At 39.7% G+C, this 18612-nt stretch overlaps 1 protein-coding gene across 3 annotated transcripts in view; it reads right to left on the bottom strand.

The window, feature by feature from the left end:
- Window positions 1-3448: 3448 nt before the first annotated feature.
- LOC101608090 (zinc finger protein 583) overlaps window positions 3449-18612 on the bottom strand; it is a 41631-nt gene continuing 26467 nt past the window's right edge. For 2 of the 3 annotated variants that reach the window (XM_045133691.1, XM_004671789.2), the window contains one exon: window positions 12331-13895. In XM_045133691.1, coding sequence (XP_044989626.1) covers window positions 12421-13895 — 1475 coding nt within the window. In that variant the 3' untranslated portion in view covers window positions 12331-12420. Of the gene's footprint in view, window positions 3619-12330; window positions 13896-18612 lie in introns of those variants that run through there. The other variant, XM_045133692.1, reaches the window with a different exon arrangement.

The following is an 18612-nucleotide window of genomic DNA, read 5'->3' as shown; positions in this document are numbered from 1 at the left end:
TGGGGCCCTGGCTGTGCCATGAGGCCTGCGATGGAGGAGGGGTGGGAGGCCACATCTTTCAGCCCAGAGGCCCAGACTGGGTTACCATGGAGACCGCATCTGCCGCCCCAGCCTCTCAGGCAACCACTGGTCCAGCGCTCAGAGGAGTACAACCTCAGAGCTCTATGAGGTCATGGAGTTGGTCATAAAATGAATAAAAGACTTCCGGGAGAGGCAGGAGATTGCTGGGAGCTTGAGGCCAGCCTGAGACTACAAAGTGAATTCCAGGTCAGCCTCAGCTAGAGTGAGATCTGACCTGGAAAAACCAAAAATAAATTTTTTGTTGTTGCTTGTAAACAATAAATCCAGAGATGTTATTTGACAAGTGACATGTTTGTCATGAGCCTGGTGTAGAAGAGTTCATCATGACAGTACTCTGCCTTTAGGAGATTTCTCTATGGGCTTCCAGTTGTTCCATAAGAAATAAAGTTCATCAAACAGAAAGGACATGAAATACCATAGATATTTTGACACATACATTACAAATTTTAAAAATCTGGAAGTGGAATAAAGGTAAGAACTTTGGATTTTTATAAAAGTTAACAAAATCTAACAGCATGAGAAACAATATGCATTCAGAGTATATATGATAGTTAAATATATGGAAGCACGATGGAAGAGAGAAAATGGCAACATGCTATGTAAGATCCGCATATTTGAAGGGTTATTCTAATTAAAGGCATTAAAGAGGTGTCACGGGATGTATCACTACATTTTCAAAAGATGTACATAACATAAGCTAGAATCATTAAAATGTTCAAATTTCCGGGTGTGGTGGAGCACACCTTTAATCTCAGCACTCAGGAGGCAGAGGTAGGAGGATCACAGAGAGTTCGAGCTCAGCTGGACTACGTAGTGAATTCCAGATCAGTCTGGGATGGAGTGAGGCCCTACCTCAAAAAAAAAAAAAAAAAAGTTCAGTTTGCCCAGTTGGAAGCAGAAGAGGGTACAAAAACCTAAATAACAGATGGAACAATTAGACATGACTTGGGATTTCATCCAAGTATATTAAAAAATTGCATCAAATGTGAATGGTCTAAACATACTGGTTAAGACAGACTGTAATAGTCAATGAACAGTCAGAAACACACTACAATTTTAAACTCATACATTAACTTAGAGAGGAAAAAGTTACAATGTAAACACTTAACAAGAAGCTGAAATCAAGACAAGGTATACAGTCAGGGATTTAAAAAAAAATAGCCAGTAGAGGACTGCAGAGATAGCTCAGTGGGTATGAAATTTGGCTGCAAAACCAAAGGACCCAGGTTCGAGTGTCCAGTACCCATGTAAAGCCAGATGCACAAAGTGGTGCATGCATCTAGCTTTACATGGGTACTGTTCATCTGGAGTTCATTTATAGAGGCTGGAGGCCCTGGTATGCCCATTATCTCTCTTCTTTCGCTCTTTGCTTTCACATAAATACATGAATAGCCAGCACAGGGGTGGGTGTACAGCTCAGTGGTGGAGCACTTGCCTAACAAGAGGTGAGGGCCTGGGTTCAATTCCTAATACAAAAAAAATAATTATATAGCAATGAACTTAGTCTTTCAGGACATGTACATGTACATGAATTGAATTACAGAGGTAAAAATTAAGTGAAGTAAAAGAACCAGTAGAACTGAAAGGAGGAATAGACAAGTTCATATTTTTCCTTATTTCATTATTGCCTCAAAATATTTCTTTTGACAGCTTCCAGAAATATAAACAATATACAATGATCATAATCTCCTCCCATTGCCCTTCCTATTCCCCTTCATGAAATCCTCCTCCACTGAATCCCTTCTCTCCAACCATTCTCTGTTCTATTTTGATACCATCATTTTTCCCTCCTAATATGCACGTCTTTGGTAGATAGCATCAGCCACTGTGAGGTCATGAATACCACAGCCCCTTTGTGTTTGAAAGACAGGATTGCAAAACACTCTCCTCTCCCCCTTCCTTTCACTTGTAATTTGTTTTCTTCTCTTAAATTATTCCTATCTATTTGAGAGAACTATATAGAGAGGCAGATAGAGAGAGAATGGGTGCGCCAGGGCCTTTAGTCCTGTTAATGAACTACAAACACATGTGCCACCATGTGCATCTGGCTTACATGGTTCCTGTGGAGTCAAACCTGGGTCCTTTGGCTTTGAAGGTAAGCACCTGAACCATTAAGCCATCTCTCCAGCCCACTGGCTCTTAAAGTTTTTCCATTACTTCTTCCATAATGGCCCCCAAGCATTGGAGGGTGTGGTAGAACTGTCTCGTTTAGTGCTAAACACTTCACTGTCACCTCTCAACACTTTGGTGCATTTAAGTCATTCCAGTGGTCACCGCCATCTGAAAAGAGAAGCTTCTCTAATCAAAAGTGAAAATAGCATCAATAACGGGCATAAGCAGAAGTATTTAGAGGGCAGTTTGGTGTGAAATTCACAATTTTCACTGGGGACTTTAACACTCCTCCCAGTAAGTGGTAGAAGGAGATGGAAAAAAATGTAAAGACATGAAAGACCCAAATGACAAAATGAAGCAACATGGCCTGGTTGACATTAATAAAACATTCCACCCCCCAGGCACGGTGGCATCTTTCATCTCAGTAATTGGGAGGCTGGATTTCAATTTTAAGGCCAGTCTGGGCTACACAGTGAGATACTCATTAAAGATAAAAACAACCCAGGCCAAATGAGCCAGTGGTGCAATAGTGGAATGTCTGTTATGGGGGAAACCAACCGCTCACTCACTGGACTGCAGGCTGGCTCCATAGGAGGGACTGAATACCTGGGATAGAGAGGTCATGAGCCCCTTCTGCTATCCGGCTACTGCACAGGTTACTCACAGAACTGCCCTGTAAGCACTTTAAAAAAATTACTCATTTTATTTATTTGAGAGTGACAGAGAGAGAGAGAAAGAGGCAGATATATATAGAGAAAATGGGCGTGCCAGGGCCTCCAGCCACTGTAAATGAACTCCAGATGCGTGTGTCCTCTTGTGCATCTAGCTAACGTGTGTCCTAGGAAATGGAGGCTCGAATCAGGGTCCTTAGACTTCATAGGCAAGCGCTTAACTGCTAAGCCATCTCTCCAGTCCATAAGCACTTTTCTTAATGTTCATACCCATATATTAATGCTACTCTCACTTTTGGTTTGAGAAGCTTCTCTTTTCAGATGGTGACCACTGGGATGACTCAAAAGGCACCATAGTGCTAAGACGTGACAGAGGAGTGTTCAACACTGAAATATTTCTATCACACCTTCCAAGGCTCAGGGTCCATTGCGGAAGAGGTGGCAGAAAGAATGTAAGAGCCAAGGGCAGGGTAGGACTCCTTACAACGTGCTCCTCCAGACACAAAATGGCCTGCATATCCATGACCTCACAGTGCCTGACACCACCTACACAAGCCCATTATAACAGGAGGAAAAAATGATGACATCAAAAGAAAGGGCTTTGAGCCCTTGTGGATGACTTGGCGGGAGGCCGTGCCTGGGGCTCCGCATCTCACGTCAGAGTCGGCAAGAGGACACTGTGGTGTAAAACAGAATTCAGGAGAAACATTCGTGGCGGAGATGTGATCCCTTAGGCAGAAACATCAAGGACAGCCTATAGGTGAGAAAACAATTGTTATAGTAGTTTAAACGGGGAAAATAATGGTTCCCAATGTCTGGGCATCACCTAGAACATACAGTAACTGCTGTGTGTTTCCTATGATTTTTATCATTGTCTAGCAATAAAAACGTCAGGAACCTGCATGCCAAGGTTGAGGAATAATAGCTCATGACTATTAAGCACATTTATTGGATTTTTGTGACTTTCAGAATCTCTCATTTGTAATCAAACTGCCTAGAATGTAAGAGCTATTGTTTTCAACTTTTTACCAGTGAGCAGTGAGGATTCCCCTGAGCCTGTGCTCTGAACCAGCACTTTTTTAACTTAGTGAGCTTTTAGGAGGTGCAGAGGATGAGCCCCAAATCTTTCTTCATGTGGTAAGAATGTTATTGCCTTTAACTTCTCTTTCAGTCCAGACTTTGCCAGTAAGAAAGTCTCAATTTGGTGCTAATGCAACTTTAATCCCTCTAAGATTTGTTCATCCCCTTTAAAAATAAGCTTTGGGGCTGGAGAGATGGCTTAGCGGTTAAGCGCTTGCCTGTGAAGCCTAAGGACCCCGGTTCGAGGCTCGGTTCCCCAGGTCCCACGTTAGCCAGATGCACAAGGGGGCGACGCGTCTGGAGTTCGTTTGCAGAGGCTGGAAGCCCTGGCGCGCCCATTCTCTCTCTCTCCCTCTATCTGTCTTTCTCTCTGTGTCTGTCACTCTCAAATAAATAAATAAAAAATAAAAATAAAAAAAATAAGCTTTGAATTCAAAGCTCTCTGAGGGCTTATGAATCTGGATACAATTTAATATTCATTTTTATGCGCTAGTTTTTTTTGCATTATGTATTTGTATTCTATATTGTATTCTTTGCTCATTTAGATAGAAAATGAGTTGATTTAAATATAAAGTATGAATACAAAAAAAAAAATAACTGCATGAGAAGGAAAATACTTAGTAGCAGAGGCCAATAAGTTAAAAAGGAGACACAAAGGGAAGAGAAAGGAAGGGAGGAGGGTACTTAATAGGTTGATATTGTATATATGTAAGTACAATGATTGAGATGGGGAGGTAATATGATGGAGAATGGAATTTCAAAGGGGATAAGTGTCAGGGGGGAGGGAGGGAATTACCATGGGATATTTTTTTTTATAATCATGGAAAATGTTAATAAAAATTTAAAAAAATAAAATACAGACTAATTGAGAGGGGTAAGGGCTATGATGGAGAGTGGGTTTGTGAAGGGGAAAGGGTGAGAGGGAATTGTCATGGTTTATTGTCTATAATTATGGAAGGTGTCAATAAAAAAAATTAAAAATATGTATGCTGGGTGTGGAGGCACGTGCCTTTAATCCCAGCACTTGGGAGACAGATTTAGGAGGATCGCCATGAGTTTAAGGCCAAGCTGAGACTATATAGTGAATTCCAGGTCAGCCTGAGCTAGAGTGAGACCCTACCTTGAGAAAAAAAATGAAATAAATGGATAACTAAATAAAAAAAAATACATATATATATACATATAAAAGAGGTGACCACCACCATTCCTGGCTCCAACAGGGGGTCCTTTTGAAATGGTGTCCCTAGTGCTAAGGAGAGGGTTTTTTTTTTTTTCTTGGTTTTTCGAGGTGGGGTCTACTCTAGCCCAGGCTGACCTGGAATTCACTCTGTATTCTCAGGGTGGTTTTGAACTCACGGCGATCCTCCTACCTCTGCCTCCTGAGTGCTGAGATTAAAGGTGTGCGCCACCACACCTGGCCTAAGTAGAGGTTTTCATGGCATCTCCTTCTGGCAGTGCTGTGGCCACACTGGCTCCTGTCTTTGTCAGCTCTTTAACATATGTTAGCACTCCCTCTTACTGAGGGGGAGGAGGCCCCACACCAAGCCAGTACCTCCAGGACAAGACTCTGAACCTTTCTGCTTCATAGTTTCATTATATATAGTCTCCTAGATACAGTCAGAGCATTCACCTTTCCTGATAGCTGTTATTCAATTCTTCCTAGTTTTTGCCTGGATATTTTCTGCCATCTTCCTCATAGTCTAGCCTTTTCTTATTTCTTTAAATTGTGGGGGACTGGAGAAATGGCCTAGCAATTAAGGTGCTTGCCAACAAAGCCAAAGGACCCAGGTTTGATACTCCAGGGCCCACATGAGCCACATGCACAAGGTGGCACATGCCCCTGGAGTTTGTTTGCGGCAGCTGAAGGCCCTGGCATGCCCATTCTCTCACTCTCTCAAATAAATAGATAACAATTAAAAATTTTTGGAACAGGGCTATGTGTAGCCCAGGCTGGCTTCAAACTTGGTATGAAGCCCAGCATGGCCCGGAACTACTAAGCCTCTTGCCTCCTACTCCCTGGGTCCTGGGAATGCAGGCTGTCAGCTGTATATATACACATACATTTTTGTCTCATCAGCTTTACACTTTGGTTCTTATTCTACCAGTAGCTTGATATGACTGCTTTCTGAGCTTGTTGTAGAGTGATCCTCCTCCTGCCCATGGGCAGTAGTACTTGCCAGACTCAGAACCACTGTTTACTGAAACCTGCCCCGTTGTCTTGCTTCCCCATCTGCATTCTGTGAGAGGTAATTCGACATTAATACCCTGATAAAGCACTATGGACTCAACTTCATGTCCCAACATATCAATATCTGGTCTTGTACCTCAAAGGTTACTGGCTTGTTATGGACTTAAAAGATAATTTTACTTGATTAATTTGGAAGGTGCTGTTCTGTGGTGTGTCATCCAGTAGCACTGAGATGGAGACACAGGCTAATTTAATTCTTGTTCTTTTTTTTTTTAGGTGACCTAGACTTCTTTTTTTTGGGGGGGGGGGCAGATAGAATGTTTACAACTTTAGTAGTCTGAGATTTCTCAATCATTATTTCAGTTTTTTTATGGCTTTCCCATTCCATCTTTCTCAGTATTCAGTAAGCTCTTCCAAGCTAAGCATTAATGCCTGTGTCTGCCCACCAATGCTCGTTCTTTTTATGTTTTCTCTCCTTTCCTGGAAGTTACTGAACCTCCTAAATTTTCATGCCCCTTTTGTCTCTCTCTAAAATTTTATGTATTAATATTTCCTTTCAATCTTCATTGTTAGTAGTATTTTGATTCTTATTTCTGTCATACTTCATTAACTTTTTAATGGATTTCCAGTTTCAAAAATGCAACATCTGTTAAAATCTCATATTGAAAATAATATATCTTCTTCTTGTTATGATATAAATTTCTGAGTTCACTTGTGTTCTCTTGGACTTTATGATGATATAGTTCATCACTTTTCGTGACCCTTAACTACCTGCTCACTTTCTGAAATGATATGGTCTTATTACCATGTGTAAATATCAGGGAATTAATTAGATTTCTCCCTATAGTTTTGCTGCACTGAATGGGAAAGGATAGCAGAATCTTTGTTATTTTGGAGAGTACATACCAATGAAAAGTTGCCCAGATTCCAAAAAAAGGATTGAGCATAGGATTCTAACCTTTCATTTTCTAGCTTTTAAAGTTATCCCTAAGTTATTAAAATTTTATTCATATCATATTAAAACTTAGATATGATACTATCTCAAGAATTTAAAAATAACTGTAATTACATCTAAATTGCTCTTGGCTATAATATCCAATCTCATTTCCCAATCCAAGGGGGACACTGATCAGTTGGTACCTGTTCAGAATTTTTTCTAAGGGTTTTTATACCTACATAAATTCATTAAAATGTAATTTTAAGATGGGCAAGGTGGCACATGCCTTTAATCCTAGCACTCAAGAGGCAGAGGTAGGAGGATCACAGTAAGTTCGAGGCCAGCCTGAGACGACATAGTGAATTCCAGGTCAGCCTGGGCTAGAGAGTCAACCTATCTTGGAAAACAGAAGAAAAAAGTAATTTTAGAGCTGGGCCCTCATGGAGCATGCCTGTAATCCCAGCTCCTGGGAGTAGAAGCAAAAGGATCAGGACTTCATGATATCATGATAACCCTCTCCCACTTCATAGTTCAAGGCCAGACTAAGCAACAAGAAACTGTGTCTCAAAAAAAAAAAAAAAAAAAAAAAGCCCCACCAAACAAGAAATGTTTCTCTCTCTCTCTCTCTCTCTTTTTTTTTTTTTTGGTTTTTCAAGGTAGGGCTTTACTCTAGCTCAGGCTGACCTGGAATTCACTATGTAGTCTCAGGGTGGCCTTGAACTCACAGCAATTCTCCTACCTCTGCTGCTGGGATTAAAGGTGTGCACCACCACACCTGGCTAGAAGAAATGTTTCTAAACATATATAATACTGCACGCATTCTGCAAATTTTTTTTTCCAACAAAAAGCTTTGTGTTAGACAAAAGGCAGATAGGAGCAGTGGAGAACAAAGTGAGGATGAATGTCTGAGGTCAAAGAACAGTCAAATTGTCCTTCCTGTTTATTTGGTCCAAATTCTGCGTTGTTTCCTCTAGACCAGCGTGCAGAGGATTATCTTGACTGACAACTGGTTGTCAAGCAGGTCATGAGATAATGAGCAGAAGCAACAAGTGAACTTGGGAGGGGACAGAAGTGAGGGGGTGACAAAGACCTACTTTTTAAAGCCACCACTCAGGACTGAGAGGGAAGAATGCTATGACACAATGGAAGGGCAATTAAAAGGCTGTAGCTAGAGATTCTGGGGGTTGACCCACGCTTGGACCACCTGCTTGCCTCTGCTAACACACTTGACAAACCAGCTTGCTGTGGCCTCAGGTGCATCCTGTTGAATTCTCAATGAGGGCACAAGAAGTGAGAAAAATTCCGATGACATCTTAGTTAAAACCATACTAATATTCCCAGTCAACATATTTTCTTGGTTTTCTTTTTGAAAAGGTCTCACTATGTTGCCCAGGCTTGCCTCAAACTTGAAATCTTCCAGTAAACCTATCAACTGCTTGGAATATAGACGTGTGCCATGAGCACACACATCTTCAGGCCATCCTTTTAAAGTGCTCAACAGAATCTCTAGTTGATTCTTTTGGTATAGACTATTTGCAAAGTTGAAAAAACCAAAAAGGTCAGCCTGGGCTACATGAAACCTTGTTTAAAATAATGGGGGCTGGAAGGATGGCTTCGTGGTTAAGGAAGCCCAAGGACTCAGGTTTGATTCCCCAGTACTCACACAAGCCAAATGCACAACGTGCTGCATGCATCTGGGGTCTGCGGTGGCTGGAGGCTCTGGTTCTCTCTGCCTTTCTCTAATAAATCAATTTTATTTTTAGAAATTGAGAAAATTTTTCATGTACAAACGACAGTAGTGAGCATTTAATATTTTTGCGGCCTTCAAAATAGCAGCAATGGCTCTTCCCTTCACTCCACAGCCAGCATTGGGTACTATGCTGTCAAAATCCACATCTCTTGAGCTGGAGAGATGGATTAGTGGTTACCTGTGAAGCCTAAGGACCAAGGTTTGACTCCGCAGGGCCCACATGAGCCAGATGCACAAGGTGGTGTATGCACCTGGAGTTTGAATGTAGTGGCTGGAGGCCCTGTAGTGTCAATTCTCTCTCTCTCTCTCATTAAAAAAAAAAAGCACCGTCTTTTGATACTAGGGAGGCTAAATGGACTCAGTGATACGATCCCATATCACACTTTTTTTTTTCTTTTTTTGAGGTAGGGTCTCAGTTTAGCCCAAGCTGACCTGGAATTCACTACAGTCTCGGGGTTGTGTCGAACTCACAGAGATCCTCCTGCCTCTACCTCCCCAGTGCTGGGATTAAAGGTGTGCGCCACCACACCTGGCTTCTGTATCACTTTGGTCATCAGCCTATTCTTTGGCTTTGCTGGAAGTTCCCTAAGGATCCTTTGGGCAGATAGTTCCTGACGCTAATACCCTGCTATCACTCAGACATTTCAGGTAGCAGCTTCTGCACTTCCGTAACACTTTTTAAAATCACTTTGTTGTTTTACAGAATTTAACTCTTTCATCCACTGAAGATCCTTACCTTCCTATTGTTTGGTAGCTTTTACATTGTCCTGCTTAACAGGATCTTGAGGGAAGACAAAGTTGTGTACTTGGATTTTTAATTGTAACAATAACAAAAAAAATCATCTTAGTTTTTCCCTAGGAAAATTCTCATATTGTTAAAACTCCTCCTAGAAAGATTGTCCAAATTCATATTCAACATTGGTGCAAAGCACTATTTCCTTGCCTGTGTTCTCCCCATGTATTTTTTTAAATTGACATATTGAAAAAGGGATTTCATGAGCTTCAGTTTTATTTCTCCTGATCATAGTGAGATTCAGTACGTACCATAGCGTATCAGTCACTTCCTGCTGCCTGTTCATGGCCAGGAGAGAAGAGTTATTTTCTAATTGAATTATAGGAGCACTTTTTATGTGAGGAATATTAATTTAATGAGCTAATGCTACAATTTTTCCCACTCTAGGGTTTAAAAAAAAAAACCTTTTATTTATGCTACTTCTTTGTTTGTGTGTGAGAGAGTATCACTGCATCACAGCTTACTTTGTAGCCCAGGCTTCCCTCAAACTCAAGGTGATTCTACTACTTCAAGCTCTAAGATGCTAGGATTATAAGTGAGAATATAGGTAGCTTATGCTTTTTTCCCCATTTTTTTGAGGTAGGGTCAGTTTACTACGTAGGCTCAGAATGGTCTCAAATGCCTACCTGTTTCCTGAGTGCTGGGATTAAAGCCATATGCCATCACACCCAGCATAGCTATTTTTGACTTTATAAACTTCTTGTGCAGCCAAGTCTAGAAACCTCTTTGTGAGGAACTTGGGAGGGAGGTTTCTTAATCTTATCACATGTTCAGGAAGTTTTTCATTCTATGAGTATCAAGTACTGTTGGTTCCACATTTAGATATACCATTGAAAATAAAATCTAGAGAATAAGGACATTATTTTCTGCAAGTAAATCATTTTTTCTCAATACTGCTAACTCACTGATGTGAAATGTTTTTATTATAAAGTTTTATATGTTTATCTTTATGAATACATGTGTGCTCACAAACAATATCACAAACGTAAAGTTCTTAGGATTTTGTGAGGGAAAGAGAAACGGTAATTTCTGTGTTACTGAGAACTGCATGACAGAGTCTGCTCTTAGATGAGGATAAATTTCTGTCTCTTCAGGTCTTCATTTCCATCCTCTATTAAACTTTCACCATTTTCTATCTTTCTCACTTTATATATGTGTGTGTATGTATATAATGAATTGGTACTGCATTGTTTAAAGTTTCACAGTTAAGTGGTAATATACAGTAGGGTTGAGCTGGAGAGATGGCTTAGCAGTTTAGGCACTTGTTTATCAAGCCAAAGGACCCAGATTTGATTCCCCAGGACCCATATAAGCCAGATGTACAAGGTGGCACATGTGTCAGGAGTTCATTACCAGCCCCTGGAGGCCCTGGCACACCATTCTCTCCATTTCAAAATAAATGAATAAAGAAATAAATAAAATACAGCAGTGTAGTTAAGGGCACAGGGAGTGTTTTGAACTTTGTAGAATTAGAAACCACTTAATATTATTGACATTTGTTTTAAGCTCAATAAACAGCAATCTAACATGTTTGTGGGTAGCCAATTTAAGTACTGACTTACAATTCTAGTCTCATTTCTTGTTTAGTTTTGGAGTTTCAGAAGTTTAATAACTTTAGTTTTAAGGACATAGGTTTGATGCAATTCACCCACCTAGTATAGTCAGGGTCATTCTTACATTTTTTCTCTTTTTTTTATGAGAGAGAAAAAAAATTGGCATGCCAGGGTCTCTAGCAACTGAAATTGAACTCTAGATGTGTGTACCATCTTGTGTCCATGTGAAACCTTGTGTGCTTGTGTAACCTTGTGTGTCTGGCTTATGCAGACTCTGGACTGTCAAACATGAATGGTTAAGCTTAACAAGCATGTACCTTAACCACTAAGGCATCTCTCTAGCCCTACATTTTATTTCCTATTCTTCACAGGTTATTGATCAAATTGTCTTAGTTTTCAAATATCCAGTTTGATTTTACTTATATGTAAATAATGAATATGTCTCAGTGAATTCTTATTTTTTTGTTAAGAAAAGAAAATCTGGTTTCTTGGAACTTTTGAATAGAAAGGTTTTGCCTTACCAAGTCATATGTTTATCTACTTATATTGAAATAGAAGCCGCCATCTTACCCTCTCTCATCAGAGAATCTAGAATCATTCTGGGTGTATTAGACCTCACTAATCAACTTTAATTAGGTATAAAAACTTTTTACAAGCACTCAGGCCTCTGCTTATGTTTATGATTACCAGCTATTCTTGGTGTATCATAGTACTTTTGTATTTTACATCAATATTTATTTATACTAGACACCCTGCTAAAAAATGTTCATGCATCACTTACTTCTCCCATTAACTTTTGAGGTAGTACGATTATTATCCCCATAATACAGGCTAAAGGTTACATGAGGACAAAATGCTCTCCTAAAATTATGCCTAGGAAATGGAAGGGCAAGGGTTAAAGTATACATCTATTTGATATTGGAAGTTAATTCTAGATCTTTCCAGTGTATGACATGGATACTGACACAAGGGCTTTAGATGATAATCAGAAACACGGTATTAGCAGTGAGGGGAGTCGGAACGTCTTTTAGGTTTCAGTAAGGTGTGCTTTTCCCCTAAGAAGTTTGGAATGTCACTGAAGAATTTTAATAAGAGAAATTATATGACAAAATTTTGTCTTTTAAAAGTTTTGTTGAAATGTAGAAATTGACAGAGGTAAACAGACTTAGAAATCTATTTCTATATTAGACAGATTAATGTGTATTAGAGAAGGATGAAATGGAAATGGATCAAATGGGTCCTATTTGGAACATATTTAGGATATAAACCCTACAGTTCTAGGCAACTGAGTGGATGTGGAGGGTGAAGGGGAGGAAATTGTCAGGAATGGTTCCATAGTATGAATTTTCTCATGATGAGCAAGATGTGCACGCTGCCTGAAAGATTTCCTGCAATCCTTACATTCATAGGGTCTCTCTCCAGTATGAATTCTCTGATGCAGAGTAAGAGATCCACTATAACTAAAGGCTTTCCCACAAATATTACATTCATAAGGTTTCTCTCCAGTATGAATTCTTTGATGTTGAGCAAGGCCTGCATTTTGGCTAAATGTTTTCCTACATTCCTTGCACATATAGGGTTTCTCTCCAGTATGACTTCTCTGATGCTGTGCAAGTGATGAACTATTGCTGAAGGCCTTCCCACACTCAGTACATTCATAAGGCTTCTCTCCAGTGTGAACCCTCTGATGCTGGTCAAGGTAAGCAATTTGGCTGAAAGCTTTCCTACATACTTTGCATTCATATGGTTTTTCTCCAGTATGAACTCGCTGATGTTGAGAAAGGTGGGCATACTGGCTGAAAGACTTCCTGCATTCTTTACATTCATAGGGTCTCTCTCCAGTATGAATTCTTTGATGTACAATTAGGTATCCACGATGACTAAAGGCCTTCCCACACACATTACACACATAAGGTTTCTCTCCTGTATGAATTCTTTGATGCTGAGCAAGGAATGAACCATTACTGAAGGCCTTTCCACATTCAATACATTCAAACGGTCTCTCTCCAGTATGAATTCTCTGATGTTGAGTCAGGTGTGCAATCTGGCTGAAGGCTTTTTTACATTCATTACACTGATACGGTTTCTCTCCAGTATGAACTCTCTGATGTTGAGCAAGGTGTGCATTCTGGCTGAAGGCTTTCCTACATTCCTTACATTCATAAGGTTTCTCCCCAGTATGAATCCTCTTATGTTGAGCTAGGTTTGCACTCTGGCTGAACATTTTCCCACATTCAACACATGCATATGGTTTCTCTCCGGTATGAATTCTCTGGTGGAGTGTGAGGGATGAACTCTGGTTGAAGACCTTTTCACAGTCACTGCATTTCAGGATTTTCTTTCCTGAATAGACTTTCTTACGTTTCATTTCAACAGATTTTTTTCGGTAAGTTCTCTTTTTTGGCTCACACTTATGTACTCTTTCTTTGGTAGGAAAATTCTGTGGTATATCTAATATTGCATCTTGATGGAATGTTTGCCAAGATTTATGACACTCATTACTCTGATCTTCAGGAATTATTTTATGGTTAGTAATCCGTTGAATAAAAAGTACATTCTGACTTTCCAACTTGTTCTTACACCAGTCCTCACTTTTAGAATCTTCGTTCAAACTGGGACAATCAAGGCTATAACTAAGATGGCTTTTCCCCATTGTCAGTGCTTTGGATGATTCTTCAAAACTATGTTGTTTTGATGAAAATTTTGAGGTTTTTAATATATTTTTCCAATCTAAAAAGATATCAAGAAAATAAAACTATTCATTATAAGGAAGCAAAATGCTAACAAAATTATAAAGCAAAATACAAAAGAATTAGGACTGGAGTGATGGCATAGCACTTGAGGCATTTGCCTGCAAAGCCAAAAGGACCTAGGTTTGATTCCCCAGGACCCACATAAACTAGATGCACAAGGTAGCTCATGCCTCTGGGATTTGTTTGTAGTGGCTGGAGACCCTGGCACACCAATTCTTTATCTCATTATTTAATTAATTTAAAAAAAGAATACAAAAGAAATTAAAAGACCTAACAGTTCTTAATACAATAGAAAACTATATTGTAAACAATGAGAGCATAAGAAAATTAGTTAGGGAAATTAATTAATCATATACAGTCAGTAAGGAACAAATAAAATTAGAGAGATCATCTAAAATCACAATTATGATTTTATATCTAAGTTTTCATTGCAGCCTTCAAGCATCTTTTTTTTTGTCTTCAGTTATCTTTAAAAATCAATCTTAGAATGTTACAAATGTAGACTTAAAAAAATCCTCTGGGCTGGAGAGATGGCTTAGCAGTTAAGTGCTTGCCTGTGAAGCCTAAGGACCCTGGTTCAAAGCTTGGTTCCCCAGGTCCCACATTAGCCAGATGCACAAGGGGGCGCACGCGTCTGGAGTTCGTTTGCAGAGGCTGGAAGCCCTGGTGTGCCCATCCCCTCTCTGTCCCTCTATCTGTCTTTCTCTCTGTGTCTGTCGCTCTCAAATAAATAAATAAATAAAATAAAATAAAAAATTTAAAAATCCTCTATTAGATACCTATACTTAAACACATGTTAGATTTTTTTTTGTAGGATGCACCAAAAATCCTTGTTCTTCATGAAACTCTATGCCTAAAATTTTGAAGTTTAAAAAATGTCTTCCAGGCTGGAGGGATAGCATAGTGATTAAAGCATTTGCCTGCAAAGCCAAAGGACCCATGTGCGGTTGCCTAGAACGCATGTTAGCTAGACGTCCAAGGGGGCGTAAGCATCTGGAGTTCATTTCCAGTGGCTGGAGGCCCTGGCATGCCATTCTCTCTCTCTCTCCCCCTCTCCCTTTCTTCTTCCCTCTCTCCTTCCCCCTCTTTCTCTGTCAAATAAATAAATAAATAAAATAAAAAATATTTTAAAAATGTCTTCTTATTAATCATTTTGTTTGTGGAAAGTTCCAAATAAATGTAAAATTTCAGTTAATTCCTAAAGCTACAATTCCTTCATGAAAGAGTAATTTTGTAACAAATTGCTTGGTTCTATTAAAACAGCCTTAATTTGGTTTCTGTACTAGTGCCAAATTTCCTTCCTTGCCCTCCCTCCTTCCCTTTCTTTTATCATTTTTTCTGGAGACCAGGGTCTAACAGATTGACAAATCTATGTATAAATTAGTAAATACTTAGAGGAGACCCCAACTGAAACCATAGAGTAATTGGGGAAATGAGCAAGAGTGCTGCTTTCTTGGTAAACCTGGTACCAGCACAACAGTGAAGGAGATCGACACAGAGAACAATCAACCTTTACCAAACCAGATATCCAGAGACACAGAGGCTCCCAAGACCTCATCACTGAAGTAGACATAAAGTGAACCCAACATGGCTCAGGGAAATTTGTAGAAAAGGGGGCAGAAAGAATGTCAGGAGCCACACGTTAGGGCATGACACACAGAGACATTGCCTCCTACTCATAACTGAAGGCTAACCCCACAAACAGCGATCCATATTCCACAACAAGGAGGGTCCCTGCAGAGGGGCATTGTCAGAGAAGAGGCTAGCAATGGCACCAACTTGACTGTATTCACTGAGTACAAAACTTATAAAAAATGTGATAAAACTAAAGTAGGTAAAATACTTTCCAACATGTTTTCATTAAACCAGCAATATTTTGATGATAAAATCAAATAAATTATAAGGAATCCCCCAGACAAATGTAGCACTTGAACATAATACAAACATTTAGTAAAACTGAGGCAAATTAAATCTAGCAAAGTATGAAAAACAGAATTTTCAACAAGAAATCCTAGGAATGCAAGATTGGTTTAATATTCAAATATCACCGATGCAGTTTAATATACTAATAAAGAAGTAAATCATATGTTCATCTCCTTAGATATATAAAAATTCTTCTTTATTTTTATTTAAATATTTTTTATTTTCATTCATTTATTTGAGAGCAACAGACAGAGAGATAAAGAGGCAGAGAGACAGAGAGAGAGAGGGGGAGAAAATGGGCACACCAGGGCCTCCAGCCACTGCAAACAAACTCCAGATGCATGTACCACCTTGTGCACCTGGCTTACATGGGTCCTTTGGCTTTGCAGGCAAGTGCCTCAACCACTAAATAATCTCTCCAGCCTGATATATAAAATTTCTTAACCAAGAATAAAAACGAACTATTTTTAATTGATCAACATTATCTAAGAAAAATCTACAGCTCACATGAACTTAATAATGGAAAATAAAATGCATATCCTTTTAAGAATGGAACCTTAGCCGGGAGTGGTGGCGCACGCCTTTAATCCCAGAACTCAGGAGGCAAAGGGAGGAGGATTTCCGTGAGTTCAAGGCTACCCTGAGACTCCATAGTGAATTCCAGGTCAGCCTAGGCTAGAGTGAGACCCTACTTAAAAAACAACAACAACAACAACAAAAAAAAAAAAAACCACAAAGAAAGAAAGAAAGGAATGGAACCTTTTAAGTATATATACACCTACCATCTGTATTTATCATTGTATAGGAAGTACTAGCCACCATAATACATCAAAGAATAATAGGCAAATACATCAAAGGAAACAGGTAAATACATTAAAGAATAATAAGCTAAGGATCAACAGGGAAGAATAAACTTCCTGTGTTTGCAGATGGCTTGATGATGTAGAAAAAAAAATGAAGAGATTTAGTAAATTTACATTTTAAACTTTATGTGTGCATGTGTGCGTGAGTGTGTGTATCCCGAATGCTTTATGCTTGTGCCACTTTTTATGTCTGGCTTTAAGTGAGTCCTGGGGAACTGAACTTGTACTGGTAGGCTTTGCAGACAAGCACTTTTAACTTAGCACCCCATTTTAGTTTTTTCTTTTTTCTTGGTTTTTCAAGATAGGGTCTCACTCTAGCCCAGGCTGACCTGAAATTCATGCTGCTTGCTTATAGAGCCTGGATTTGATTCTCCCATGTAAAGGCAGATGCACACAAAGCGGTACATGTATCTGGAGTTTGTAGTGGCAGGAAGCCCTGGTGTGTCCTCCCTCTCTGTTTCTGTCTCTCTTTCTCTTTCCTTGCAAATGAATAAATAAAATATTTAAGAAAAGGAAGAGTGTTTAAAAAAAGATTTGAGCCGGGCGTGGTGGCGCACGCCTTTAATCCCAGCACTCGGGAGGCAGAGGTGGGAGGATCACCGAGAGTTCGAGGCCACCCTGAGACTCCATGGCGAATTCCAGGTCAGCCTGAGCCAGAGTGAGACCCTACCTCGAAAAACCAAAAAAAAAAAAAAAAAGATTTGAAGCCAGGCGTGATGGCGAATACCTTTAAACCCAGCACTTGGGAGGCAGAGTTAGGAGTTTTGCCATGAGTTCGAGGCCACCCTGAGAATACAGAGTGAATTCCAGGTCAGCCTGAGCTAGAGTGAGACCCTACCTTGGGGGAAAAAAAAAAACTGAGCTGGATGTGGTGGTTCATGCCTTTTCTCAGCACTTAGGGAGGCAAAGGTAGGAGGATCACCATGACTTTGAAGACACCCAGAAACTACATAGTGAATTCCAGGTCAGCCTGGGCTACAGCAAAACCCTACCTCAGAAAAAAAAAAAAAAAAGGGAATAAAACCTTCATGATATATACATATGGCCAATCATCATATGAAAAGACATTCAACATATTTATCACTGACATGCCCATTAAAATCCCAATAAACCCATCTGAATAACGAAAGGTCAAACTCCACTGACAATACCAAGTTTTAGTGAGGATGGAAAACAGATGCAGTAATATTACTAGAAGGAATGTAAAATCCCTGTGGGGAGACTAGAGGGTTTCTCGTTTTTTTTCTCTCTCAATCTATCTTTTTCCTTTTGATTGTAGGTACATGTGGGAGCCAGAGGTTGGCGTTAGTGTCTTCAGCCACTCTCCATGTTTTTGAGACAGGGTTTCTCACTGAATGGCCAGCTCACCAATTCAGCTAGACTCGTGAGGCAGTGAGCCCTGGAAACCTGCTTGCCTCCATAACTCCACTACTGGCATTACAGGCACATGCCACTATACCCAGCATTTTACATGGGTTAGGAATCCAAACTTGGGTTCTCATGTTTGCAAGGCAAGCACTTTACCCCTGATCCATCTCCCCAGTCCCACAACTGGCAGTTTCTTACAAAGTTAACTATATAACTATCATGATTCCTTCATGTCCCACATGAAGTCTTGAGCACCCTCCAGGTGAATGGATAATTTATTTATATACCAAGGATGCTGTTCAGTAGAACATTATCCACCAACTAAAAGGAGTTATTTATTCATATATGCGACAATGTAGATGAATTTCAAAACTATTATGCTAATTGAAATAAACTAGTTACAACCCATAGTGTATGACTGTTAGATGCAAACTAATCTACAGGGATGAAGATTATATCAGTGCTCATCTGAAGAGCAGGAAGGATTTCAAAGATATATAAGCAATCTGCCAAGATAACACTGTGAGTCATGGTTGTGAT

This window comes from Jaculus jaculus, chromosome 14, assembly GCF_020740685.1.
Source record: "Jaculus jaculus isolate mJacJac1 chromosome 14, mJacJac1.mat.Y.cur, whole genome shotgun sequence".
In the NCBI taxonomy this organism is placed as follows: domain Eukaryota; kingdom Metazoa; phylum Chordata; class Mammalia; order Rodentia; family Dipodidae; genus Jaculus; species Jaculus jaculus.
This window is presented reverse-complemented; position numbering and strand designations above follow the sequence as displayed.